The sequence below is a fragment of the Taudactylus pleione genome, unplaced genomic scaffold (genome assembly GCF_031769625.1).
Source record: "Taudactylus pleione unplaced genomic scaffold, aTauple2 ptg000129l, whole genome shotgun sequence".
Classification (NCBI taxonomy): domain Eukaryota; kingdom Metazoa; phylum Chordata; class Amphibia; order Anura; family Myobatrachidae; genus Taudactylus; species Taudactylus pleione.
In genome coordinates, this window is record NW_028284531.1 from 10,937,193 (window position 1) to 10,965,001 (window position 27,809).

The 27,809-nt window shown below is 44.1% G+C and overlaps 1 protein-coding gene across 2 annotated transcripts in view; it reads right to left on the reverse strand.

The window, feature by feature from the left end:
- Positions 1-2,287: 2,287 nt before the first annotated feature.
- The window catches only part of LOC148523637 (lamin-B3-like), a 45,369-nt gene continuing 19,847 nt past the window's right edge, over positions 2,288-27,809 (reverse strand). The window contains exons 6-12 of one of the 2 annotated variants that reach the window (XM_088472849.1): positions 27,161-27,381; positions 21,050-21,278; positions 20,699-20,806; positions 12,788-12,907; positions 11,292-11,387; positions 11,139-11,185; positions 2,288-3,601 (exon numbers count right to left, since the gene is read on the reverse strand). In XM_088472849.1, coding sequence (XP_088328975.1) covers positions 11,147-11,185; positions 11,292-11,387; positions 12,788-12,907; positions 20,699-20,806; positions 21,050-21,278; positions 27,161-27,381 — 813 coding nt within the window. In that variant the 3' untranslated portion in view covers positions 2,288-3,601; positions 11,139-11,146. The remainder of the gene's footprint in view (positions 3,602-11,138; positions 11,186-11,291; positions 11,388-12,787; positions 12,908-20,698; positions 20,807-21,049; positions 21,279-27,160; positions 27,382-27,809) is intronic. The other variant, XM_088472848.1, reaches the window with a different exon arrangement.

Consider the following 27,809-nt stretch of genomic DNA (forward strand, 5'->3'; position numbering starts at 1 on the left):
GGGGTGGTAGACTTTGGTCAAAATGTACAGTAGTTGTGTGTGAACATTTGAAGATGGAGAAACTGGCTAAAATTTTAACTTGGCTTGGGAGTCCATTCCAGAGGAGGGGGTATGAGGAGGTAATAGGGGGTGTGAGGAGGTAATAGGGGGAAATTAAAACGGCAGTCAGAGGAAGAGTGGACCGAGAGGGAGTGTGGTCAGGGATGGGCCAGAGATATAGGAGGGCACAAAGTTATAAAGCGCTTTGTACGTGAGGGATTAGAGTGAACTGGATTCAGAGGTGGATGGGGAACCAGTAAGTTAGTAGGACGCAGAGGGGAGAGGCCGGCAGAATGTTTAGAGAGAAAAACGAGACATGCAGAAGGGGGAGGCCTGAGGGGATATTACAGTAATCCAGCCTGAAGATGAGTGCATGGATTAGAATTTTAGTGGCACAAGGGAGGGCCTGATCTTAGAGATGTTGCAGAGGTGGAAGTGACAAGAGTGAGATCTATATTGAATGTGCAGGTGATGGACAGGGAGGAGTCATAAAGGACATCCAGGCAGCAAACTTAAGGGACAGCCAAGAGGGAGAGGTTATCAACTGACAAAGAGCAGTGGGGAGGGGGCTCTGGTTGAAAGAAAGGCGATAAGTTCAGTTTTGGAAATTTTTAAACCACTACTTTGGCCGCGATTTAATTCAATGCGATGTTTAATAGCCCTGGGAGGGAGCTCCTGTTGCTATTCAATTCAGCACGCTGTTAAGTCGGAGAGTGCCGGTTCTCGAGACTTAACTTGGGTGTTCTGGCATTCTCCGACTAAAGTGTCAGCCGCGAGGCTGTTAGCGCCACGCTAAGCCTGCAAACAGACACGCGGCCTGCACTTTTGTCGTATGTCTCCTTGCATCCCCAGGGGGGTGCGAGAAGAAATCTTTTAGCCCACCCAAACATTGTGTTGAATTTAATAGTTTCGGGATCTCCCTCCCGTGCTATTTAACATCGCATTGAATCAAGGCCTAAGTTCTTATTGTGCCAATCCAGACGACAGCTGCCAATTCATCCTCACAAGGGTAAAACGTCCTGCATGACTTTACAAATGACATTATGGCATCCTTACAAGTTTATAACTTACTAGGTCTAACTATTAATTGTTACGTGTAAGAAAGTCATTCAGTCTATTCAGTGAATCTACACTCACCATCTCTTGTTAGCGTGTCACGTCCTGATCACCCACAGGGAAAATCATAATGGTAACTTTGCAGAGAGTTTATTCTAACAACTAAATACTACCATAATACTATATTTTTTTCAGACGTTAGTAAATTTCTTAACTTCTAGTACATTTTAATTCCATTTCCCTTCTATGTACTCTCCTTCTGCATCCACACTGCTGCATTCTTATTTTACATTGGTCAAAGCCGTGCTGTAGCACATTATCTGTCAGCTGTATCAACAGCTCCGTCATTTTCTTCTTTACCTTAGTTATTGATGCAAAACTGGGTCGCTTAAGTACAGATTTGACTTTAGGGAAAAGAAAGCAGTCACACTGAGCTAGGTCTGTCAGAAGGAGGCCAGAGTTGTGGAAAAACGGTTTCATCCTCCATCAGGATAACGCACCAGCCCACACAGCTCTCTCTGTGAAACAGTTTCTGGGCGAGAAACACAGTGCAGTGCTAGAACACTTTAAAGATCTGGGTTTATATTTTTCAATTATTTTATTGATCAGAGCAATAACATATTACAACACATAATATATCGACAAGCAAAGTAAGTAAAAAAGTAAAACTGAGGCCTGTTATAGGCATATGCACAAAACTATTACACAATAATTAGCGTAAAAGCATTTTAACCAAAAAGTAAATAAAGTAGCACATTGCACCAAGCAAGCACATGTCAAACAAACAAAACAAAAAACCCCAAAAAAGACCCAGAAATAAGTGGAGCCCACATCAGTGAAGATCTGGTTTTACGGGCATCCCAATGTTCATCAGATGCGATGGTACAATGTCAGACAAACCTGGAAGTGTGTGCGCTCCACCGTCCGTCCTGTACGGTTCTTCTGCTCTTGCAGTCAAACTTTTCAGCCGATTGTTTCCAGATACTGTATGAGGATCGCAGATTGATTGGTAGATTGTAATAGTGTGTACGCATTACTCTGCATGTTCTTGTTGACTTTCAATCGTAAGGGTAATTGTAAGAAGAATCAGATCTCAAATACGATTGTACAAGTGTGTACCTAGCATAACTCAGGCTCCAGCTTACACAGCTATATGCTTTTTAACCTCTTACTTACCAAGAAAACAAAAACATGAAGTTCAAAATATTTTATTATTTAATTTCCCCATCTGAAAAACTAGAATTTATAATATAACAAATTAAAATATTTAGTATCACCATGTTTTGTTACAATTTATTTTACAGTGGCTACAGATTCATTAGACCTTTTAACAACCACATCAGCCGATGGGCAAAATGTTATACATAGGAACAAACCCTCAGACCTAAAGATAGGGTGCACCAGTTGAGAATTATAGTAACGTTCGGTCAGGTGCCATAACTACAAGGCTTTTGTGATTTGGTCACTAAGAATTTACTAAAATAATTCCTTAAAAAATAAATGCACTTAGGGTTCAGCGATTGCCGTTATTCAGTGTTTATTCTTAATGGGATTCTATGGTATGCGTCAAATCTACAATGATTTAACATAATGACCCACATTCAAAGCAATCAAAGTATTGCAATAAACTGTTCAACAGATTGAGGTGACAAGACCCATTTACAATTTATGGGATTAACAGCGTTCCGTTGCACAAGAACCCATGCAAATTCACAGAAGTGCGACCTCTTGGTATACTGACATCAATGGTTATTACAGACACTTCCCATTCTCTCCTCTGAAGGCATATTCAAATATAAAGTATTAGGTGGAAAAAATTAATATAAGTCAGTTCCCTTTCATATCTGATGTGAAGTTACTGGGGAAGGAAGACCGCAACGCTACTTATTACTGATGACCTGTAAGATGGCTACATTTATTAACAGCGTAAAGGTTTATCAAAAAAAATTTTTTTTAAGTGCAAACTTATTTAGCAAGTAAGACTAAAAATTGCGGTTCACAAACACTGATATTGGTTTTGTTATATATTTATTATACTAGATGTAAATCAAATAATAATTAGTGGAAGAATTAAATGCTTAATATCTCCACTCCAGAACGCTCAAGTGTTTATGAAAATGTGCAGTATGAGAATAATGACTATAACATAACAGGTTTATAACATAATGAAAATAAATTGCTTTCTTTTAGCACCTAAATACCCCACAAAATAAACAAGGGTCATTACAAAACCTTCTCATACCCAAAAGTGCAAAATTGTGCTGTTCGAGTTTCTTTTGAAGGCTAGCCTTAAAATTAAATACTCTACCCTAGGCTATGGTCCTTTAGCTTTCAATGTAGAATGGTAACAAAGCCTCCCCCACAGGACACCTCCCAAACAAATTATAAAAACCAAACAGTTTAAATTCTCTGCTTGAAGTAGGGGCTCAGAAGAGTTCGCCTGATTTTGCATCATCACTAGCAGAGGTTACATTACGGTACAGCTGGGATCCACTGACTGGTGGGCCTAAAGAAAGCAGAAAAAAAAAACAAACAAAAAAAAACTGTCAAAACTAAAATGTGCTTTTATAAACAGAAACAAAGGGCGGAATTCAATTGTTTCTACCCCCCTTCGTGCCCAATGGAGCTATTCAATTGTTGCTCCTGTCGGGCGCGATCAGCTGCCAGCGCTCCATTTCAGCTTGCAGCCCCAGAGGGGTGCGAGCGGAAATGTGTGAAAAGTGACCTGTTTGGGTGCCCAAACATCACTTTTCGTGGTCGTGCCCAGCACTTTGGTTGGGGGTAGCTCCTTTAAAAGGCTAAACCAGGCCACTTTGGGCGCGACCAGTGCGAAAAACGGCAGCAACTGAATAGCGGCCGGTGATCTCCTGTCACTTTAAACGGGTGTTCCGGACCGCGTAAACAATTGAATTCCGCCCAAAGAAAGTCTAGACTTTCATACAGAAAGTTTTTCTAATAAGTCTCCATTACCTCTGCCCCACTGTGTAAGCTGAGCCCTTTTTGTGTAAATGTAAGATTGTAGTAAATTATGTATTTATCTAGTTCTGTATAATGCTTTCCTTTTTCAGTATGTTTCAGGCTACAAACAACTTTGCATTTTATGTTTACGATTTTTGTTTTCAGAGACAAACATACTAGTAAATATGCTGAAGACATACTATTGTCAACAGCTTCTGACATTCCTTTAGGCTCCAATATTATTAGAATATCTATTTATAAAGCACTAACATGGCTAAGCCCTGTACAGTAAGGTTATGAGGAGACCGATAAAATAAAATACGAAACAGAATGTCCATCTCAGTAGGCAGGAATCTGACGTATGTAGGGGGAGGGCTCAGTATGTTGTAGCAGTATTAACACAAATCTCTCCATTTGTCACTTACATCATGTAGGCGCAGTCACTGTATAATACATACATTTAGCACTTCAATATTTTCACAAGATAATGGTTTAAATAAGCTATTAGTAATGCATAAACAAATGTAGGGGTAGACAACTGTGGCACTACAATTCCCAGCATGTTAGGATTTGTAGTTCCGGAGCAGCTGGAGTGCCACAAGTTGCCAAGCCCTGTATTAGTTAATATAAATTACTTCTATTAAAGCTGCAATACCACTGACCACATGAATTTTTCTAACAGTGATTCCCCTAGCCAAAGCCCTGGGAAAAAAAACAAAGTTATGGTATAACATACCTTTGTTAACTCTTTCTTCAAGCTCTATAGGGTCCACAGGAATTACCTTGGGGTATTTGGTTGGAGTAATCCAGGCACCAGACAGTTACAAGCTTTAGCTCCCAGGATGCACTGGGTCCTCTCTACATATATACCCCGGCCCTGGCTACCAGCATTTAGTTTGTTACCAAGCCCAAGGCAGGAGAAGGAAAAGATGAGAAGGAAGGACAATTGTACCTCAGAAACACCCTCTCTAAGAAGAGGGAATCATAGAAATACAAAAGAAAGTTTACCCAACACCATAAGATGTGTTTGGGGTGGGTGTTTTAAGGACCCTATAGACCTCGAAGAAAAAAAAATAGTTAACAAAAAGGTATGTTGTTATACCATAACTCTTCTTTTCTTCTTTGGGGTCTATAGAGTCCACAGGAATTACCTTTGGAATGTCCCAAAGCAGTTCCCTTAAGGGTTTGGAGGCTTCTGTTTAGTAGAAAGGAAAATCTGACACCCAAGGGAAGCATCCTGAGAGGCAAATGTATCAAATGCGTAAAATTTGACAAAAGTGTGGATGGAAGACCACATGGCTGCCTTGCACAATTGTTCAGCAGAGGCACCACGCCGAAACGCCCACAATGGTCGCACGGATCGAGTAGAATTTGCTGTCACTGTTTGGAACAGAGAGATCAGCTTGTGTGTAACAGAGAGATCAGCTTGTGTGTAAGCTTGAGAAATTGTCATACGAAGCCACCTAGCCAGAGTCTGTCTGTTAGCTGGCCAGCCTCGCTTATGACAGCCATACAACACAAAAAGAGAATCCGATTTCCTAATGGAGTTGGTGCAATCCACGTAAATACGTAGGGCACGTACAACTTCCAGAGAAGCTTCACCTACAGAGAGGTCTGAAGACTGGGAGGCTGGAACCACAATTTCTTAATTTACATGAAAGCGGGAAACTACCTTAGGAAGGTACCACGCCCTGGTACGAAGAACAGCTCTATCCTGATGAAAAATTAAAAAGGGAGAGTGACAAGAAAGGGTTGCCAAATCAGAGACCCTGTGGGCAGAGGAGATAGCAAGTAGAAAAACGGTCTTTGCTGTCAACCACTTAAGGTCTACGAATTTCAGGGGGTTCGAATGGGGGAGCCTGTAGAGCCTTGAGAGCCAAAGAAATCCCACGGAGCTACTGGAGGGACAAAGGGTGGCTGAACCCTCGGAGCACCCTGAAAAAAAGGTCCTAACATCAGGCAGTGGGGCGATCCTTCGCTGAATCCAAACATAAAGCAGATGCCTGAACTCTCAGGGTGGCCAGGCGGAGACCCCCGTCTAACCCAGCCTGAAGAAAGCAAACACTCGAGAGATCCTAAAAACTTCAGGATCATATTTTCTATGCTTACACCACTGATAATACGAGTGCCAAACGCTGTAATAAATGCAGGCAGAGGAAGGTTTCCACGCCCTAAGCATCGTCTGAATTACAGAACTGGCAAAACCCTTGGCTTTTGAGATGGAAGATTCAAGAGCCACGCAGTCAAAGACAGACGGGGGGGGGTCCGGATACAGGCAGGGACCCTGTGTTAACAGGTCCGGCCTTAGAGGAAAAGGCCATGGAGTGTCTAAAGAGAGACTACGAAGGTCAGTGAACCAATGGCGTCTGGGCCAATCAGGGGCCATCAGTATTACTGTTCCGCCTCCTGCTTGAATTTCCTGATGACCCTTGGCAGAAGGGAGAACATAGGAAAAATATACGCTAGCTTGAAGTTCCACTTCACTGCTACAGCGTACACAAACTCGGCTGCGGGATCCCTGGTTCTAGACCCGTACCTGGGGACCCTGTGGTTGTGGCCTGAGACCATGAGGTCTACCTCTCGGAGTCCCCATCTGTCCACTAGGCTCTGAAATACCTGTGGATGAAAAAGCCCACTCCCCGGCCTGTATATCCTGCTGAATTAGGAAGTCCACTTTCCAAATGAGGATTTCTGGTATGAATACTGCAGAGATTGCTGGAAGATGACGTTCTGTCCAGACCAGAATGTTTGACACTTCCGCATTGGCAGCCTGACTTCACGTGCCTCCCTGATGGTTGAGGTAGGCTACTGCTGTGGCGTTGTCAGACTGTACCTTGACAGGCCCTTCAGTATATCCTGTGCCTGAACAAGTGCTCTGAACACTGCACGCAGTTCCAGAATGTTTATGGATAGGAGACCTCTCAGATTTGGGAAACTCCACCTTCACAACCTTCTGGCGTTTAAACACCGGATCCTTCCTAAGTTCTGTGCTTAACACAGCTATAACCGCCCTAATTAAGGAGGGAACATCTGATCTAGGAAAATGGTCCTCCTCTCCTGAGAGAGACTCTTGAGAGGAGCCCTGTATGTCTTCACACTCACTCAGAGTCTGCAGGCTGGACGGAGTGATAGGAGGAAGCCGACCATCTAAATTTTAGGCTGTACCAGCCTAGCCACTTGCAGAAATGCAGCAGGGGACGAAGCCATACTCTGACCTGAGTGGGCATAAACTTCCATCCAGGACGGATGCATAAAAATAGTAGGTTGTAGCTGCTGAGGGTAACCCATAGTAGGGGCCAGCATAGGAGCAGATCTGTGAAAAGGAAACCCAAGGGGTTTCCTGCCCAGGAGCTGGTAGATTTGAATGATGTGGTGACTGCTTGAAACCATGACCATATAGTCCATTCTGTATGAAGTCCTGAGGGGACAAGCCCGCCTAACAGGCCATACATGAATCCAGCATTGAGGCTTTCGCCTCTTGCTTTTCACTTTCTTTGGACATAATATCCCTAATGTTATGCAAAGTAATATATTACAATGTGACAGTGTTTCACACTTAAATTAACTCACACACCTGTAGCAGAGGGCTCATGAGGAGAAACAGCAGTGATAGTTATAAGTGACAGTTATTCAGGAACAAAAAAGGCAGTATAACACAGCTGATTTCTCTCTCTCATATATATATATATATATATATATATATATATATATATACACACATACATACATATATATATATATATATATATATATATAGTGGATAAAATCCAGCACACCTTTTTAGAAACAGTATGAAAAAAGCTTTAATGATTAAAAAGATCACCATCAGGGTATAGTAACAAGCCATAATAAGTAAAAATGATACTCAACACATCTTGTTGATGAATAGCCTTCATAGGGCCCGGGGAGACACGCTCTGAACCCGGATGGCCACTTCCCTTATGCTTGGCATCTACTATACAATTATCTGTCAGATATCTATCCAATCTGGCGGGTTGAAATGAAAATCTGGTAATGTATGGGAGTAAATGACAATCGACCATTTGCTAACAAACACTGGAAAGCAAACAAAAATGGTGGTTCAATTTGTGTTTTAACCAATTTGTTTGAACAAATTTGAACAATTTTTTTTTGTCCGTTTTCCAGTTTTCAAGACCATATGACTGGAATCAAAACCTGGTAAAGTATGGGAGCAAATGACAACCAGCCAGATTGGACAGATAATTGTAAAGTGTATGCCCTTTGTATGTCTATATAGACATACAAAGGCAACAATATAATGTGACCACCTTCACAAATATCTAGTAAATGTGAATTATAGTTATAACTGACAGTTTTTTCACAAAAATAAAAGGCAGCATAACACAGCAAAAAAACTTAATGCATTTAAGCAATATATTTGCAAAAGGCTCTTAACTCAACTACAAAAACCACAAACAGATATTGAGCTCTGTATAACGTGGCCGCCAAAGGAGAGGCATACAGAGCCAAGATCTGGGAAAAAGAAGCCCAAGGGGGTTCCTGCCCAGGGGCTAGTAGGCTGTACTAATGTGGTGACTCCTTGTAACAGTGACCACATAATCTATTCTGTATGAAATCCTGAAGGGACAACCCACCTGACAGGCCATACATGAAACCAGCATAGGGGCTTTCACCTCCTGCTTCTCATTTTCTTTGGACATAACAATATCCCTAAATGTGCAAAGTAATATAATACAATACAAGGAGACCGTGTTTCACACCGAAAATAACCCACACCCCTGTAGCAGAAACAGCAGTGATAGCTATAAATGACCGTTATTCAGAGATAAAACAGGCAGTATAACACACAGCAGATTTACACAAGTCACATACAATGAAAAAAAAAAATATATATCCTATGCGGAGGTGTTCCTGCTGACAGCGTCTTGCCGGATTGGCACACGTTTCCCCTAACATGGATTCTGTGTCTAAACAGAATTTTTTCATAGGATGTCTGCGTTTGGATCATGTCTTAAGATTTATAACATTGTTAATAATGTGGTTGGCTTTTTGAGCCATTAACTCAGGTCTTGAGAAAGGTTCGATTTGGGACTGAAATATCAGCCAGACCTATGGCTATATTCATTCATATATGATGAACTACAATAATCTCTATTTGAATTGGCGAGTGCTTTCTTCCTTCCTTTCCAGAAATTTGGCAATTATCTATGGGGCCATATAGGTCCTTGGATAGCACCCCAAAGATTTCCTACTTGTTGCGAGTGCAGGACCTTTTCAGAATATAATATATATATATACACATACATACATACACATACACACACACACACATATATAGGAGAGGTATGCATACCACCAAGAGCACCCGAGAGTGGTATCTGGCCGTCTCATAACAGGGGACGCAGGTAGAAGCAACCCAGATGGAGGAAACCTCATCTCTGGACCAGCGTCTGGGTTGGGGGAGGGGCCACCGGGGAGAGCATACTTCCCCTAGGCTGTATGGATGCACAGAGCTCACTGATCTATACATGGCCGCCGCCATCATCATCCCTGGCTGTCAGGAGAATCTCATGTACCGGTGGTCTAGTTGGGGAAGCAGTTTACCTGGTTCCTTAAAACAATGGCCTCCAGCAGGTCACCACCGCCGGAGGTACAGACTCCTACGTGGTTCCCCGCCGTCAGCGACCTGTGGGGAGCCACCTTACCTGCATCCCCGATGTCTCCAGCTGCAGTCCTGGGCTCAGCGCTCTCTCTGCCAACACCAAACGAAATACCAGTTCCCTCACAGGTGTAGCGGCGCCTGCGGGGGTAGACGGAGCAGCAGCACGGGTGTCCATTCGGACACCTAGTGCCGCTTACTCAGGAGTACAAAAATAAAAATAAAAAATAAAAAAAACACTTGCTTGGGACTGCTGAAGCAGTCCCCTGTTCACCAGGTGCACTCCTGCGCATCAAACAAAAAACTAAATACCTGTAGTCAGGGGCGGGGTATATATGGAGGAGGACCCAGTGCATCCTGGGAGCTAAAGCTTGTAACTGTTTGGTGCCTGGATCACTCCAGCCACATAGCCCAAGGTAATTCCTGGGGACCCAGAAGAAGAAATGTAGGCATAGAAAACACAACAAGCACATCTATGCAACTGGCCACCTTAAAACAGAAGGGTGTGGAGCTGAGTGCAACAACTAATTAGAAGCCAAAAATCTTTTAGCATCTGATTGGTCCTCCTGTTCATACACCGAAGCATCACACAGGTCTGATTTGGAGAGGAGGAGAAAAGCAGCTGCATGGAGCAGACCCTGGGTCTCCGGCTAGAGCAGGGATGGGGAACCTCAGGCCCGGGGGCCATATAAGGCTCCCAGAATCATTTGGTCTGGCCCTCTATGCAGAAGTGCCACCTGGAGTGTCCTTAGGAAGCTTTAGACGTCCACACCGCTGCCCTTACAGCTCCCCAGAGCATCCTCAGAATGCTTCGGGAATTGCTGTAGTCACAGGCAATTGTGGCCCCGCCCCTGTGTGACATCACACGGAGGTGACATTGGCTGCACGAGAGAGAGAGAGACAGAGAGAGACAGACAGACAGAGACTATCAAAATGCCCCCCCCCCCCCCAAAAAAAAAGAAGATTTCTGGGCTAGAGGAATAGCTAAGCTAGTATAATTTATGTAGCACGTAGTAGTATAGATTTACGAAGACCTGATTATAGTATCTTGCAAGTTCCATGAAGTTTGCGTGGGTTAGTAAATGTCTACTACAACCAATACAGAGCTATGAACAGCAGAATACCATGCCCAGCAGTGTATCTCACTATACTATGTAAATGAGCATTTGACTGTATATATGTATTATTCCATTCAATGTGCATGGAATAGCAGAAAAATAATTAAACCCAGAGGAGATTGACATTAAAAACATGCAACCAGCACAAAGGATTACAAAACATTACAAGCAATTACAGTAGTGTCTTAGAGGGAAGTAGGGCTTTGACCTGTAAGATGCTCACGTTAAATGGGACAAATCAGAACAGCCACCTGAAACAGAATTTGGGGGACAAAGCACATGCCATGCTGGTTACATGCACACACTGGCCCTGTGAGTGGCCTCACCTGCTGTATCAGGACACTAAGCAACACTTCTTTTTCCTTCTTTTGGGCTGAATGACCAAAGACAAGTTGCAAAACACACAAAAATAAGGGTCAAGCCTTTTTTGGTCCAGAACGGGGAATTGTGCTGAAGGGGCTATAAAGACAAAAGCTTACCTTGGATCGAAACTCAGATAATTCCTCATCAAGTAATTCCTCATCCGTTTCACCTTCATCTTTTCTTATCCTAAACAGGGTCCGTTCAGCACATTCCTAAACCAGATGATTAGATAGAATACAGAATACACACAGCTGAAAATAAGCGATGCTCTGAGATGACAGCAGATCAGTACATAATAGAAATACATTGCTTTTGAGAGATAAATAACCATATCCGCAGTTGTGAGTTTAAGTCAAAGACCCCCAAAAAATCTCAATCGCTTACACAGCCACGGTACGCTTATAATATATCATTCAGCTCTCCCCATTAATTACAGGTTTAATTTTATGTACTGAAAAAAAGTTTATAAATTTTGTTTCACTATTCCTAATCGTCGGGTTTGCCCAGGAAAACAGATACTAATCTGTGCCACGAATGCTGCCCTCACATAGGAGGAGTGATGCAAGAGAGATGAGGCAGAAAGAACATGTTAATACTATACACCAGGGCTCGACAAATCCCGAGGGCCAGGCCGCCATGGCGACGAGATTTTGCAGGTAGGGAGGAAACAGTTCCTTGTCAGGCCCAGCATAGATTCGTGGACGTGCCAACCTGTTGTATTGTGACGGCCATATAATGCACAGGAGTGCATGTGCTGAGTATCCCCTGCGCCGACTACTCCTCCTCTCAGTCTTGGTGCTCTGACTCCTCGCCTGTGGTGACTCCAGTTAGTCCCGGCCTGCGGTGACTTCTGCTGTCTGCCCCATTCTGCACTGACAGCTCCAGTGCGTCCCCGATGTCTGTTGTCTCCTAACTCCGGCTGCATAGAGCTCCGGCAAGAGGGGTCTATGTGTGGCTGGCGGGGGTTTTGTTTGCCCCATTAGTGGTGTGGTTGTTGGTTGCCCGGGAGGGAGGGGTCTGGCTCCTACATTTTAATCCTGGCTCCTAGATTTTAGAACAGTTTGTCAAACCCTGCCATACAGTATTCTTGCAGCATCATAGCCCAGTATATAACAGCTGTCTGTATGTATGCAATATAAACCATCGATGGATGTCTGGTCATGCTGTTTCCCAGGTGGCTTTTTCGCGTTGCATTCTGGTTGGAACAGTTGAAGAGAAAATTATAGTGTGGATTAGCCCTTTGGGAATGTATCTAGTATATGTGCTTGATTTAGCTAAACCTCACAAATCATCAACTGGCAACGGTACGAAGACTACATGCACAGACTTCTTTTTAATGCATCTCTAGTATTTCATTTTTTTTTAACAGATGAGGTAAGAATGATACCTACAGTACATAAGGGTACACACTGAGCTCTATGGAGAGAATGTCTGAAAGGTGTAAGCAAATGACAAAGCAGGAGCTGAGGAAAGTAGAGCATGTTGTAATCTTCTCCTTCCCTGCTGTAACATTTTATTTTATCAATATGCATTAATGCAGAAACAGTCAACAGCTGATTTGTGCCACAAGCTTCTTCCACTAGCAGGTACATCTTAGTCATTTTAATCTCACCTCCCCAGTGGTATCCAAAAGTGTAACTTTAACATTATCCCCTGTTCCCCAGGACTTCTGGGACTTCCAGACCAAGTCGAAGGGAGGATTGTTAACAGCTCCGGCACCTGCTGCCCATACCTGTCAGAAAACGACTGGAGTTATTTGGAAGGAGGTTGTGGAATACACAGTATTGCACAGTTTAGTCATCGGTTTAGCCAGCGGCGGCCCCAGGTCTACTAGCACCCTGTGCCAAGAATTTAGAGTCCCCCCTCCCCTCCTTTTTTTTTTTTATAATCAATAACACCACACACCACAGACACATGGGCCTCCACAGGAAAAACAAACTAAACATGTTGGCCATCCCCCCCATAGGAAATAAAAATACACATCCACCACAGGAAAAAAAAACAAAACCCAAAAAATAGAATTTTGGTATTTACCGTTAAATCCCTTTCTCTGATTCCACAGGGGACACTGGAGTCTCAGACAGTGGGGTATAGATGTGGGATAACCGTGAGCTGTCACTTTAATAAATTTGAATAGTAGCTAGCTCCTCCCCCTCTATACCCCCTACAGGTCAGTTTAAAAAAACTGTGCCCGAGGAGAGCTGGAAATAGAATAACAGAGGAGAAGAGAACTAGAACATACATGAACAACAAGCAAATATGCAAACAAATCAAGCAGACCTTGAAGAAAAAAAACTTGACTATCTAAACCTGGCAGAACTATAACAAATGCAGGTGGAACAGCGCCGGGTGGGCGTCCAGCGTCCCCTGTGGAGTCGGAGAAGGGATTTAACGCTAAGTACCAAAATCCTGTTTCATCCTTCATCCACTATGGGACACTGGAGTCCAAGTACAGTGGGGACGTCCCAGAGCTCACATCCAGAGCGGGAGAGCGCTGTGAACCCTGCAAAACAGCACGGCCATACTGTGAAGCAGAAGCCGCAAACATGTCAAAACTTTGTAAAAGTATGCCGGCCCAACTAAGAGGCCGCTCGATAAAGCTGGGTCAGGGAAACCCCGCAGGCAGCTGCCCACGAAGGACACACCGAGCGTGCAGAATGTGCTGTGATTGAAGTAGGTGGTTGCTTTCATGCAGCCAGATAGGCTTGTCTGATTGTCAGACGAATCCATCTAGAAATAGTAGCCTTAGAAGCCGGCCAGCGTGGCCGCGCTATATCATATCGAACAAACAGCGTATCCAACTTCCGGAGGGATGCTGTCCTATCAACATAAATCCGAAGAGCCCGGACAACATCTAGGGATCTGGAAGGCAAAGAATTCTCTTTAAACACCGGAACTACGATCGGTTGGTTGATTTGAAACGCCGACACTATCTTAGGCAAAAAGGATAACTGCGTATGTAGCTCAGCCCCATCCTCATGAAAATGAGCTAAGGCGGACGACAAGAAAGCGCCCCTAGCTCAGACACACGCCTAGCAGAGGCGAGCGCCAACAGGAGAACTACTTTCCATGATAAAAATTTAAATTCCACTGTTTGTAAAGGTTCGAATAGTGAATATTGTAGAAAAGAGGACGAAATCCAAATCCCATGGGGCTGTAGGAGGTACAAAGGGAGAAAAGTCTGGACATCCGGTAATAATGCTAGTCGCTTTTGAAAGAAAATTGACAAAGCAGATACTTGAACTTTTAAAAGATCCCAGATGAAGACCTGCTTATAAACCAGCCTGTAGAAAAAGAAGCAGCCTGGCTAAGTTGAATTCTGACTGTGGTGCACCCCTGCGTTCACACCAAGCAACATATGCCTTCCAAATGCGATGATAGCGCTTAGAGACAATTTCCTTTCTAGCCCTTAACATCATAGGAATCACCCTTGAAGGGATACCCTTCTTTCTTAAGATAGCCCTTTCAACAGCCACGCCGTCCAACGAAGCCGCTTTAAGTCCTGATAAATAAACGGACCCTGTTGCAGTAGATCTTGTTGCAGAGGAAGAGGCCACGGGTCGTCTATCAGTAGAAGACGTAGGTTTAAATACCATGCCCGTCTGGGCCAGTCTGGAGCCACCAACAGAACCTTTACCCCTTCTAGTTTGATTCTTTGCAGCAGACGAGGAAGGAGTGGGATGGTTGAAACAGGCAGACAAGCTGAAACCGCCAAGGAGCTGTTAGACCATCCACCGCCACTGCCTGTGGATCTTTTGTCCTGGAGCAGTAACATGGCAGTTGATGGTTCAGTCTCGATGCAATAAGATCTACCTGAGGGAGACCAACGCTGAATCAGTTGTTGGAAGACCTGCGGATTGAGCATCCACTCTCCCGGATGAATGAAATGTCGACTGAGGTAATCTGCCTCCCAATTTTCTACCCCTGGTATGAAAATTGCTGATATCGCAACAGCATATTCCTCTGCCCAGAGAAGAATGCGGCTTACCTCCCTCATGGCGGACCAATTCTTGGTACTGCCCTGATTGTTGATGTACGCCATAGCCGTGGCGTTGTCTGATTGAACTCTGATGGCCTAGCCCAGTGATTCCCAACCTCGGTCCTCAAGGCACACTAACAGTCCTGGTTTTAGTGATATCCATGATAGTGCACAGATGGTTAAATCAAAATAACTGAGGTTCTAATTAAGTCACTTGTGCTCAAGTATGGCTATCCCTAGAACCTGGACTGGTGTGCCTTGAGGACCGTGGTTGGGAACCCCTGGCCTAGCCCTTCAACGGAGGATGTGCCACCTGAAGAGCATAGAACACGGCCCTTTGCTGGAGGCAGTACTGCCCATAAACATTCTGGAGCTAAGGGCCGTGTTCTATGCTCTTCAGGTGGCACATCCTCCGTTGAAGGGCTAGGCCAGGGGTTCCCAACCACGGTCCTCAAGGCACACTAACAGTCCAGGTTTTAGGGATAGCCATACTTGAGCACAAGTGACTTAATTAGAACCTCAGTTATTTTGATTTAACCATCTGTGCACTATCATGGATATCACTAAAACCAGGACTGTTAGTGTGCCTTGAGGACCGTGGTTGGGAACCCCTGGCCTAGCCCTTCAACGGAGGATGTGCCACCTGAAGAGCATAGAACACGGCCCTTAGCTCCAGAATGTTTATGGGCAGTACTGCCTCCAGCAGAGTCCAGCGGCCCTGAAAGTGTCTTCCCTGAGTCACTGCCCCCCATCCTCTCAGACTGGCGTCTGGTGAGGAGAATCCATTCCCACAATGCAAACCCCTTGCCTGCCAATAGGTGAGAGGAATTCAGCCACCAAAGGAGAGATGTCCGAGTCCTGGGTGACAGTTGAACTCGCTAGTGAAGGAAGAGATGGGACCATGACCACAGAGAGGTGGTCCAGTTGGAATGGAAACCTCCCGTATTGGATGGACTCGAAAGACGCAATCATTTTACCCAGAAGGCAAATAAAAAGTATGGTGGTCGCTCACATCAGTTTAATGACGTTGCACAGGTGCTTGTAAAGGGCAGGGTTTACACTGAACTACAGGAAAAAAAAAAAAAAAAGGGATTTTCCCTCCAGCACACTGCAGCAAAAATACTTGAATCCTACATAATAGAAATTCATATATTCAATATAGAGGAGCCTTGACGTTGGCCCGGCGCTTATTCAGGGTGGTCCTGGGGGACCACCCTGGGGTCCCCCAGGAGAGAAGGGTGGCTCTACTCCTGCTTCTGGGACCACGGGAGATAGCGGGAGCGCCTGCCACGGCCCCTGAATCTCCCTGGAATGCGAAAGGACGGTCCGGCAAAGGGCTTCTTGAGGGGAGGAGCAGCAATGTGTGATAAGTGGACTTGCCACCTGTGGCTTGAGATATCCACTTATCCAGTTCCGTTGCAAACAGAGCTTCTCCTGTGAATGGAAACGCTTCCACGGCTCTCTTGGATTCCACATTCGCCTGCCATTGTCGCAGCCACAGGGCTCTGCAGGCTGAGACAGCCAAGGCCGAGGATCTAGAGCAGTGATTCCCAACCTCGGTCTTCAAGGCACACTAACAGTCCTGGTTTTAGTGATATCCATGCTTAAGCACAGATGGTTCAATCAAAATAACTGAGGTACTGATTAAATCACCTGTGCTAAAGTATGGCTATCCTTAAAACCAGGACTGTTACTGTGCGTTGAGGACCGTGGTTGGGAATGCCTGATGTAGAGGAAAGACTACAAATATCTTTAGATGCCTCTCCAAGAAAAGCAGCAGACTCTGCAATCTGTTCCGCTAGAGCAGTGATTCCCAACCTCGGTCCTCAAGGCACACTAACAGTCCTGGTTTTAGTGATATCCATGCTTAAGCACGGATAGTTAAATCAAAATAACTGAGGTACTAATTAAGTCACCTGTGCCCAGCTATGGCTAGCCTTAAAACCTGGACTGTTAGTGTGCCTTGAGGACCGTGGTTGGGAACCCTTGCGCTAGAGGAACCAGATCCTCCACCGGAGCCCCAGTCTTAAGGCCCTCAGCGAGCTGCGTAGCCTATGCTTCCACCGCATCGTTAACCCAACAGCTGACTAATGCGGGTCGAAGAGACACCCCTGCTACAGCGTCCATTGGCTTCAAGGTAGTTTCTAACTTCGTCAGAAGGCTCCTTTAAAGACACTGCCCCTGGAACAGGGAGCACTGTCTTTTTTGACAGACGTGACACTGAAGGGTCCACTGAAGGAGGTGTTTCGCATAAATGCCTGCTTTCTGCAGGAAAGGGATAGTATGATAAAAGCTTCCTTGAAATCTGAAACCTTTTATCAGGGAGTTTCCACGCTGAGGTAAGAATCGCGTCCAATTCCTCAGACATTGGAAAGGAGGCTGCCAGTCTCTGCTTTTTATTAAAGATTGACGGCCTAACCTCTATAGGATCCCTGTCCTCAACATGTAACATCTGGCGTATAGCTGCAATCAGTGCCTCTACTCCCTGATATACAGGCTCCGCCTCCTCCTCTTGCGCCTGTTCCTCTATAGGGTCCTGTACCTCCCCTTCCTCCATATCAGCATGTCATCCTCTTCCGGATCATTCCACATAAAAGGATTCGGTATAAGTCTTCTGGTAGGGACTCTAGAGGGCGATGCCACGGGAGGAACCTGGGCTGATAACCCTTGTGAGCCCTTCTACAGACCTGGCTAAAGACCGCACCCAGTCTGGTTCAGAGAAGGCAGACCTTTGAGATCTTTCAGCCTCTCTCACCTTGCGAGAAGCTTCTAGCTCTGCAGACATTTGAGACATGACTGATGTAATTTGATCAGTCCATTAATTTTGTAGGGATGCTGCAGGCTGTCTCTGAAACACACTTCTCACACAACAGGGAACTGGATGATAGTCCCTGTGTAAACTTCTTTGCACAATTCTTACAGGAGGAAGTTTTTTGTGCAGCCTTAGACGAAATTCTACCACTTCACTGTACACAGCACACAGAGTAAAAGAGGTAGTGATACAGATAAACACCACACACAGAGAGACTGTGTTTGAAGACGAGATAGGGGCATAGAGGGAGATTATGCCATCAACCCCGCCCAACCAGCTCTGCTTCAGAGACTACTGCTATTAACATAATATAATGCTGTAATCACTGTGTAAACACAGTCCAACCGGATCTTCACAAATCTATACCCACTGTGCAGGCACAATCTGGGCAGACAGATCTTTTTCTGTGTGTGTGTCAGCAGCCTGCGTTTGTAAAATGGCCACCAGCCTCCTTCTGGAAGCGCTGGGGCTGCTGGGAGGCACAAGCAGAACTGTGTGTTAAGTTCCGCTCCCTCCGTTTTTGCTGCTTAGTGTTTTTAATGTCCGCCTGTCATTTCCACCTGGTCACCCTGCTACTCAGAGTGCCAGGAGTCATTAACCTTCTGCTGCCAAATGCTGCCGGCGGCAGGCTGGCTATTGGGGGAGCGCGACGAGCACGTCTGGCTACCCCCCAGAAACAGTGGTCTCTGTAGCTGAAGACCCCAGCGTGCGCTGCAAGCAGCGGTGGTGAGGTCTCTCGGCAGCTCCAACGAAGCAGACAGGCAGAGGCAGTGAGCTGCCTGTCTGATCCTCATGCTGATCGAGGATCCATTGATTTTTACCAGAGCTATTGTATGTGACCAGCTCCCTTGGCACAAAATTTAGACTGGCCTGTAGGGGGGTATAGAGGGGGAGGAGCTAGCTACTATTCAAAATTTATTTAAGTGCCAGCACCCGGTTATCCCACATGCATACCCCACTGTACAGAGACTCCAGTGTCCCCTAGTGGATGAAGGAGAAATAAGAAAAAATAAAATAAAAATTACTTTCCCCATCCCACAGAAGATTTGCCTGACCTGAAAGAAAGAGAGGGTCTCCCAGTCCCTTCCCTGACCTACCTCAGCTGCAGGCAGCACCAGCAGCAGCCTCAGTACAGACCGCAGAGCACTGTACAGATGGGTGGCTGAGTGACTTATGATGTCACACAGTCGCAGGTCATGGCCCGAGCTGCGTTTGGGATATATTTAAGATTCTTATTCGAGTCAGATATATTTTCAATATAGGGAAAAAAAAACAAACAAAAAAAAAAAAAAAAAACACATATAAAACCCCCTTTGCACTGGTAAGACAGGTGGAAGTTAGTACAAAGAAAATCAAATACGAAATTATAAACATTTATTATCACATATATAATATACTGTAACATAATTCACTGACTGGTTAGAAATTAAACCTAAAACATCACAACATTTTTTTTTTCTCTTTTTCTATGGAAAATTATATAATAAAAATTATATATAACTGAAAATTTTTTTTTTTTTTTTTTTTTTTTTTTAACTCTGGTCCGACTTTGATTAGTATAACTGAAGGAGGTTTGGACCCCTGGATATTTTTGGGACACCAACTTACCTGCTGATACTGTCTGGAGTTCCGTAGAGACGGACGTGCGCTGTATTGCTGGATGGGAAACACCAGTGTGGTCGAGGCTGAGACCGTACCTTTGCCAACTAAAGGACACAATTACCTGACCGGTACTAGTCGGATAATCTCCTGTTGGAGAGATCTAGCCTCCTTCCTTTCCCCTCTTCTCTCGATCAACTTAGAGGGGGGTATGTGGATCTCCTAAAGTGGAGTCCTTATAACTTTTGCACAAACAAACCAAAGTTGTCACAACAGACATTTGCATTTACAATGATTGCGGCTAGTCTTTTATACTGTGGGACTTCCTATATAAGGGACATCTGAATATTCACCAATTAAAAGGATATCTGAATATTTATAAAGTATGAGCTGTGTAGTCACATTAAATATCTACTGCTGATAGATTTGAATCAATATACAATTTAAGATCCACCTCCTTCAACTATACTAATCAAAGTGGGACCAGAGTTACAAAATTCTTTCAATTATATATAATTTTTTTATATAATATTTTTTCCATAGAAATTTTTTTTTTTTTTTTTTATGTGATGTTTTAGGTTTCATTTCTGACCGGTCAGTGAATTATATTATATTATATGTGATAATAAATATGTTTATAATTTCGTATTTATGATTTTCTTTGTAGCAACTTCCATCTATATTTCCAGCGCAAAGGGGGTTTAATGTTTTTCTAATGTTAACACCTGGTCTTTGGGTGTAATTGTATGTGCAACCACAAGCAGATTAGCTCTTTGCTGCTTGATTACTGATAATATTAGTATTCTAAATTGAGATCCATTTTACCATTAGCGCCAGGTCATTCTGTGTAGTTGATATTTTCAATATAGCAAATCACATTAGGCACACATGTGAAAACAGATTTACACATTTCCTTTCATATAATCATCTATGCTCGTTTAGAAAAGAAATAAGTATATTTATACTGGCGGCATGTTTTAATCATTTCATGAATTAAGATTTTAATACTCAATTTTATAAACCAATAAGTTAAACAAACACAATGTGAACCAGAGAATTAAAAACCGTAAACAATTGAGCCAAGATAAAAACACCCTGGATTGAGGCTTTCCCTTATGGAAGGCATTACTTACGTTAACATGCTGTCCAGCTTTCAGTGTATAACGGCAAGGAAGCTTATAACCAATTTCAGGCAGGCTCCCATGCTGTCTTCTAATTGTCCAACCATTTAGTTGTTGATCCTAGGTTGAGCAACAAATTATATTTATTACCCTTATCTTTTGCATTAACATTACATAGACGTGTAAGGGAACAGATAGATGATAGCAAATAAAACCATGCAAGTGCACAACTTCCAATGTCATCATCTTACACAGGTCAAAGTTTTCTTGTTCCAAAATCATTTAGCCGTTTAGGTCTTTATGCTACAAAGTAACCCATGCAGATAAGTTACATATCATAGGAAAAAAATCAAATAGCAATACCTCCTCTGAATTGTTCACAAGCCGCAAGTACTTTCCTTCCGGGTCTATTTCTTCTATAGACACTGGTCCTACAGAGGAGGCCTCTTGAATGATTTTGTACCCTGGTCTGTTCATTTCACTCTCACTCTCCTCTAACTTTCTCTTCTTCCCCCGTTCTAAATGGCTTCTTTGACTTGAGCTAGTTCGAGAAACTCTTGTTCTTTGAGAAGGACTTGGTGACAGCTTCAACCTGTACAGTGTTAATAGATCTACAATATTAATGTCATACATTTATTACTAGAGAGCGGAGTAGGTGTAGCACAGAGTCATAGGCCCATTATATAGCAGTCTGCAATTTGCAGGAACTGGCACAATTCAGCCCATAGATTTACAGTCACAATAATTTAAGAGGCAATACCAGGTTTTGCAAAGTCATGATTTAAACCAAGCTAAATGCGTTTCAGATCATTTTAAAGGTTTAGCATCACTGTGGGAATAGACCTCAGCAGCCTTACCTGTAAATAAGTCTAGATCAACAATTAATTTGCCCTACGCAGAGTGGTGCCAAGTTTCCATGATAAAAGCATGTATATACACACAATTACATACTAGCTACAGTGTATTCTGAATAATCGCTCATTCAGCTTCGCAATTCCGTCCTTGCAATTATAGTAATGCAACAGGAGGCATCACAGTTCCTGCATGCATTACTTATATGAGCTGCGTTGTACAACGCAGCATCGGATAATCTGAGGGAACATCAGCCGGCTAAGTGATCCATTGGTCAAACAAGCCGGCTACCGCAGATGAGAGAAAGAGGCCAGGAAATCTCCATCAGCCAACAGAGATCCTGGCCTCTTCCCTCTCCACCAACGGCAGCGACACATCTCCGTTTCTTGAAACGTAGTCAGTCGCCACCCCGTCCCCAAACGGCAGTAGACTGTCAATCAATCAATAACAGTTTGCTGCCAGTCTGCATGCAGGATCACTGACCAGTTCTGCACATGCCATCAGGCGCATGCTGAATCAGGCCCTAATTTTCTGTGCTCAAGCATGGAAATCCTTAATTCCGGCACCATAATGTCAGGGTTTGGGAAACTCTCTGCTCACTGCTGCAAGTATGGTGGTACAGTGTAGCATTAAGAAAATCGTAGCCGGTATGCCGTAGCCCCTACCACTGTACCACCGACGGGACACAGTTTGTCCCGCTTTCATGTCAGACATGAAAAGGGAACAAATAGCACAGAGAGGAGGCAGCTGCCGGTGGGCAGCACAATTAAGTTTTCTTGTCCACAGACACAGCAGCGTCATGTCATTGCACTGCTGGACACTGATGAGAGGAGCAGAGACGTTCGACCGAAGACTGAGTAGCAGGAGGTAAAGGTAAGTGTGGGCTGCACTGGGCTGGGCTCGGGGAGGTTTGAGTGACAGTTCAGGAGACAGTCTCCTACAGGAAGCTGTAAAGACAGAAAGCTGGAGGGGATACAGGGGACACAAGTCTGGTTCAACCTCTGTGAAGGAATAAAACCAATGTTATCATGCAACAAACAGGCATCTTCTGGACCATGTGATCTCCTACATGTATATGAAATACAGACTGAAGACATTGTCTGCCCAGGGAGAAGTTTCTTCATAAGTTCTCCATTGCAGAGAAACCACCATCTAGGTAAGGTATTTGTGAAATGGAATGGAGAGTAATTCTCCCAAAGTGATGAGAAGTGGGTGGCGTGCTATGCTGACACTCCCCCATTTAGAGTTGTCACGCCTTCGGTGCACACATACAGTACAACTATAAAAAGGTTTTCTACTTGCACCAGTCTGTGCTAAACAATTACTTAACGTATCTGTTGCACTTAGCCCATCATAGCAATAGTGTATTCATGCAAGATTCAAATCCTCCTTAAAATACAAGGAAGCTGTATCAGTAGCGTATCTAGGGAGGGGGAGGGTGTCAAGCAGGGCTCGTGCCCTGGGCGCAATCGAACCGGCAGCATGGGGGGCATGGTCCAGGACACTGGTCAGTGTAGTGCGGACCGCACTATACAGTAACAAACACTGCCGCTGGCTAGTACACTTGTACTACCCGGCAGCAGTGTGTTTGTTTTGGCAGCCAATGAGAGTCAGACAGACTCATTGGCTGCTGCGCCCACTCATGAGCTCCAACTTTTGGCTCCAGCAGTGGGTAATGGGAGAGAAGTCATGACATCTCTCCCATAGTGCAGAGCAGGCGGGCCCGGGAAGAGGGTACAGCGGCGGGTACAGGAGCAGGGATTCAAGTAAGTGTTTTTTTGCGTGTGTCTTTGTCTGGCACTGCATAGGGGGAACCATATGCAGTTTTTGCAAATACGCGCTATAGCACGTATTTTACCAGGGATTGAGCACAGCATGTAACAAACAACGCTGTTGGTTATAGCAGCCAAATGACTCATTGGCTGCTGGTGTGGAAAGCCGTGCTGGGATCAAGTGTCTGATCCCAGCATCGGCACAGCTGCAGGGGCAGGCAGAGGAGATGTCCCACCTGTGGGACACATCCGTGCCCAGCGCTGGGACAGTGTGTTTGTTCCCAGCGCCAGGTAAGCAGCCACGGCGGGTACCTGGTGAAGGTACAGCCTGGCCCATTCCACCAGCGTCGGCTGTAAAGTGGCGGCGGAAGAAGCTTGGCTCCGTTCGCAAGCTAAGCGGAGCTCGCCGCCCGGAAGTGGTTTGGCACTAGCCGTGAGCCAAACACGCCGCATCAAAGCCCCGCCCACTGGCGTCTTGAATTAAGATGCCGCAGAGCGGGAAAGTTCAGTAAGGCGGCGGGAGAGGGGGGGGGTAGCAAAGACCTCCCGAAGAGAATAGCGTCGCGGCAGAGACAACGGTCGCGCAAGAGGCCAGAAGACGGCCTGATCAAGGAGGAAGAAAGGAAGAGGCGGCGCCGCTGGCCAGGATGGGCCAGCGGCAGAAGAACGAAGCTGAGGACCGGAGAGAAATGCGGGGGTGGACAGAAAAAGACACCGAAGCTCCCCCCCCCCCGCAGCCTCTTCCACCGTACCGGTAGGCGGCCTTGGGCCACCGGTATTTAACTCCTCCCTAGACCACCAGGGTTGTCGGGCACTAGGCCTGTGGGATAAATTTAGGCAATAGGCCTGTGGGGATATAGGCAGGCACAAGGCCTGGGTTACATAGGGGGCATTAAGCCCAATTGAAGGTATCTGCCCCCCAAATAGGTGTGAGTGACCTGGGCATTAGGCCCAGGTCACTAAGGGGCAAATAGGTGGGCCACTACTGGGGGCAATGCATCTGCATAGGGAGGGGGATTACTACCGGGGGCAATGCATAAGGGGACTATTAGAGGGTCAACTACTGGGGGCAATTCATAGAAGGACTACTAGGGGCAATGTATAGGGGGGGGGGCATAATGTGTTAAGGCCGTTATTCACTATGGGTTTTGTGTACATACAAGTCATGTGTGTAAGATCATGAAGGCATTAAACATGCATTTAAGGGTCATGTGGGGAGGTCTGATGCTGTTGGTGGTATCAAATGGGCATTCCAAGGGTATGTGGGGAGGTCTGAGGGACATATGGAGGTATCTAAAGCAAATTATGATGGGAACCAGAAATTGTCAGTTAAAACCCCATTTTTTTTTTAAAATGGAAGGTCCCTGGGACCCATATATTTTGTCACTCAGTGCGATCACTGCATAGGGGGTACCACTACTGGAGGCTCTGTATAGGGGGGACCACTACTGGGTGCACTGCATAGGGAGGGCCCACTACTAGCAGCATTGAATAAGGTTCACTACTGGGGGCACTGTATAGGGGCACTACTACAGTGGGCATTGCAAGAGGGGCATTACTACTTGGGGCATTATGGTGCAAAGGAATGTTCCCAGAGTGATGAGAAAATCATGTTGCCACAACCCCATTTTCCATTGGCTACGCCCTTTGTGGTATGCGACCACGCCCACTTTTTTGGCATGCACATTTACTTGGGGGGGGGGGGGGCCTCAGATTTTTAACTTGCACTGGGCTCCACATACCCTAGTTACGCCACTGATCTGAATGAATGTAAAGGGGGAAAATCTCATTCAAATTCAGCATGGTGGCAGCAGTTACTATATGCTCATGAATTATCCTCAAATATTTCAAATGTATTGAATAAACATTAATAATTTGTTGAACAATGTGTTCAACAAAATATCAATTATTCCTTCAAGGAATTTCAATTTAACCCACACATTATATAATAAGATATCATGCCTGTGCCAACAGTGTTGAACAAAAAAAAAAAAAGTTGTTTAAAATGTATTTTGACCACCACACCGGTCAAATTGATAAATTTTAGCATTAATTTAATTTTTCGCTCAAACATGTTAGAGTCATTAATACCAACAGACAATAGCTATTTATTTATTTAGACAATTATTATTTTTTCTTCATTTTATGTTCACATACCGTCTGCATTATTTGTTTTAGGGGCTGGGTATGGAGATGCCGATGCTTGGGATCCCGACGGTCAGAATCCAGATGCTGGCATCCCAACAGGGTTAGGATACATACACCTGTCGGTAGGTATCCTATCCCTCCCCCCCACTCTCCCTACCCTAACCCACCCCGGTGCCTCAAGCTCCCCTAGTACCTAAACATAACCTCCCCCCGGCACCATAAACCTAACCCTCCCCTCTTAGTGCTTAACCCTAACCCTCGCCCTAGTGCTTAACTAACACTACTTACCTTCAGGATTCTGGCGGTCGGGATATTGATCGCAACTCCTATTTTGGCCTCTAAGTGGCAGGGCTCACATTGGGGAGACTCTGCCCACTGCTTAATATGGGCACTTCATAATATAAATGTGTGAAACAAGACAGGGATGAGAGTTAATGAAGTTATTACTGCATGACTATTACTCTGAGTACTGGTCTGTTTTATAAGACACATAAAAATGCATTATGATGTACAAAAATCTGAAGAAAGATGTATTAAATCATCTGAAACGTTGGAGTAACAGCGGTCTGAGTCAATACTTTGAAAAACCATTCGGAGTGTTTCTTTACATGTGAAATTGTGTATATGTATATACACATAATGGTGCATACACACGATCAGATTTTTTCTTCAGATATGGACGATAACGATTTAAAAATCGTTCAGTCGTTCATATCTGAAGGAAAATCGTTCATATCTGACATGCCTGAACGATGGACGATCAACGATGCGCGTTCCCGTTTGTCAGATAACGATATCTGACATCTGATGGGTTTGCAGTCAGACTTGGACGATTCCATTCATTTTAATGCAGTCAAAAATCGTTCAATCGGTCAAATCGTTCAAATAGTTTAGTCGTTCATCTGACAAGTCTGACAAATCTGACCGTGTGTACGCTCCTTAAGAGAAGATTCCAGGACTCGCACTCCACCACAAAAAAAATAAAACATGGATTTAATCCAATATACAGGTTACATAATACAGATAGATTCTGAGGCCAAACAGTCTTGAAGAAGTCTGACCTGCAGACGAAACGTGTTTGGAATTCTACACTACCTTCACACTTCATGTGGACAGATAAGCAATTTATACGTTATTAACATTGTACGTGCAATACCTATCGGTGGACGGAGTTCAACAATATAATATTGTATTTTAATACTTTGTTATTTAATTTTTCTTTTTTTCTTTCTTATTTTAATAAAAATACCTTCAGTACAGAATATTTGGCTGGGCTGTGAATATAATATATGGGACTGATGTCCCTACATTTAACCCTGAACTAGAAACCATATGTACTGATAAGATTGGATTTTTAAAAGGGGGACAGAAAAGTTCCTAAAGATACGCACAAGGTTATAATGTTTTTTTCTCTATATACAAAACATTTTACCATCTAAACTGCCACAACAACTGAGGATTCTAAAGACAAAAAAGATAAGCTTTTATTACACCTTTTTATATCAATTACGTTGTGGATAACAATTTTCAAAGCACTGTCAGGGGCTGTATATCTCTTGCTTTTTATGATATTTATATATCCATCTCCAGTATTAACATAACATAAGTGATCAATATGCAACATAACACAACAATTACAAATTACTATGTACACATTTACTAGTACTAGGTTGTAATTGACTGGAATTAAGGTCAGGCTCACCTCTGCTCTTCTCCTTCCAGCATTTTCCTGTAGGCATTTATTTCCATATCTAAAGCAAGCTTCACGTCCAGTAATTGCTCATATTCTTCTAATTGTGATTGCAATTTGTGCCTCATCTCAGATACCTCTCTGTCCTTCTCAGACATTTGCCTTCGGTGCAGATCTTTTGTACGGTCCAGCATCTCCTGCAACTCTCTTACCTTGTTCTCTAGTGCAGAGTTCTAAAACATAACAGAAGAAATAAAAAAACCACAGGATTTTTGGTACTAGTAATGGCGTAGTGACAGGTGCAGGCAGCTCCCCCACCCCCCTCTTCTACATCCATCCCACCAACCAATAGGACCTCAATGTAAAATAAAGCCCATGGGAGACAGAGGTCATGGATGAATAAATAAAAATATGATTTTATTACCTCTTTATCCTAATCCCAAAATGAATTCAGAGATGAGCGCACGGTAATTCCAAATTCACAAAATTATTTTGGGATTCACACTTGCACCCCATTACATTTTTACCCATTTAACAAAAATAAATGAAATGTTTTCCTTTCCCACAAAGATGTAAATCTTTCACATTTTCTGATAGTCTTTAGAAGATACAGTTTCTCTGTCTCTGATTGTGGACTAATGACCTAATCACAAAACCTCAT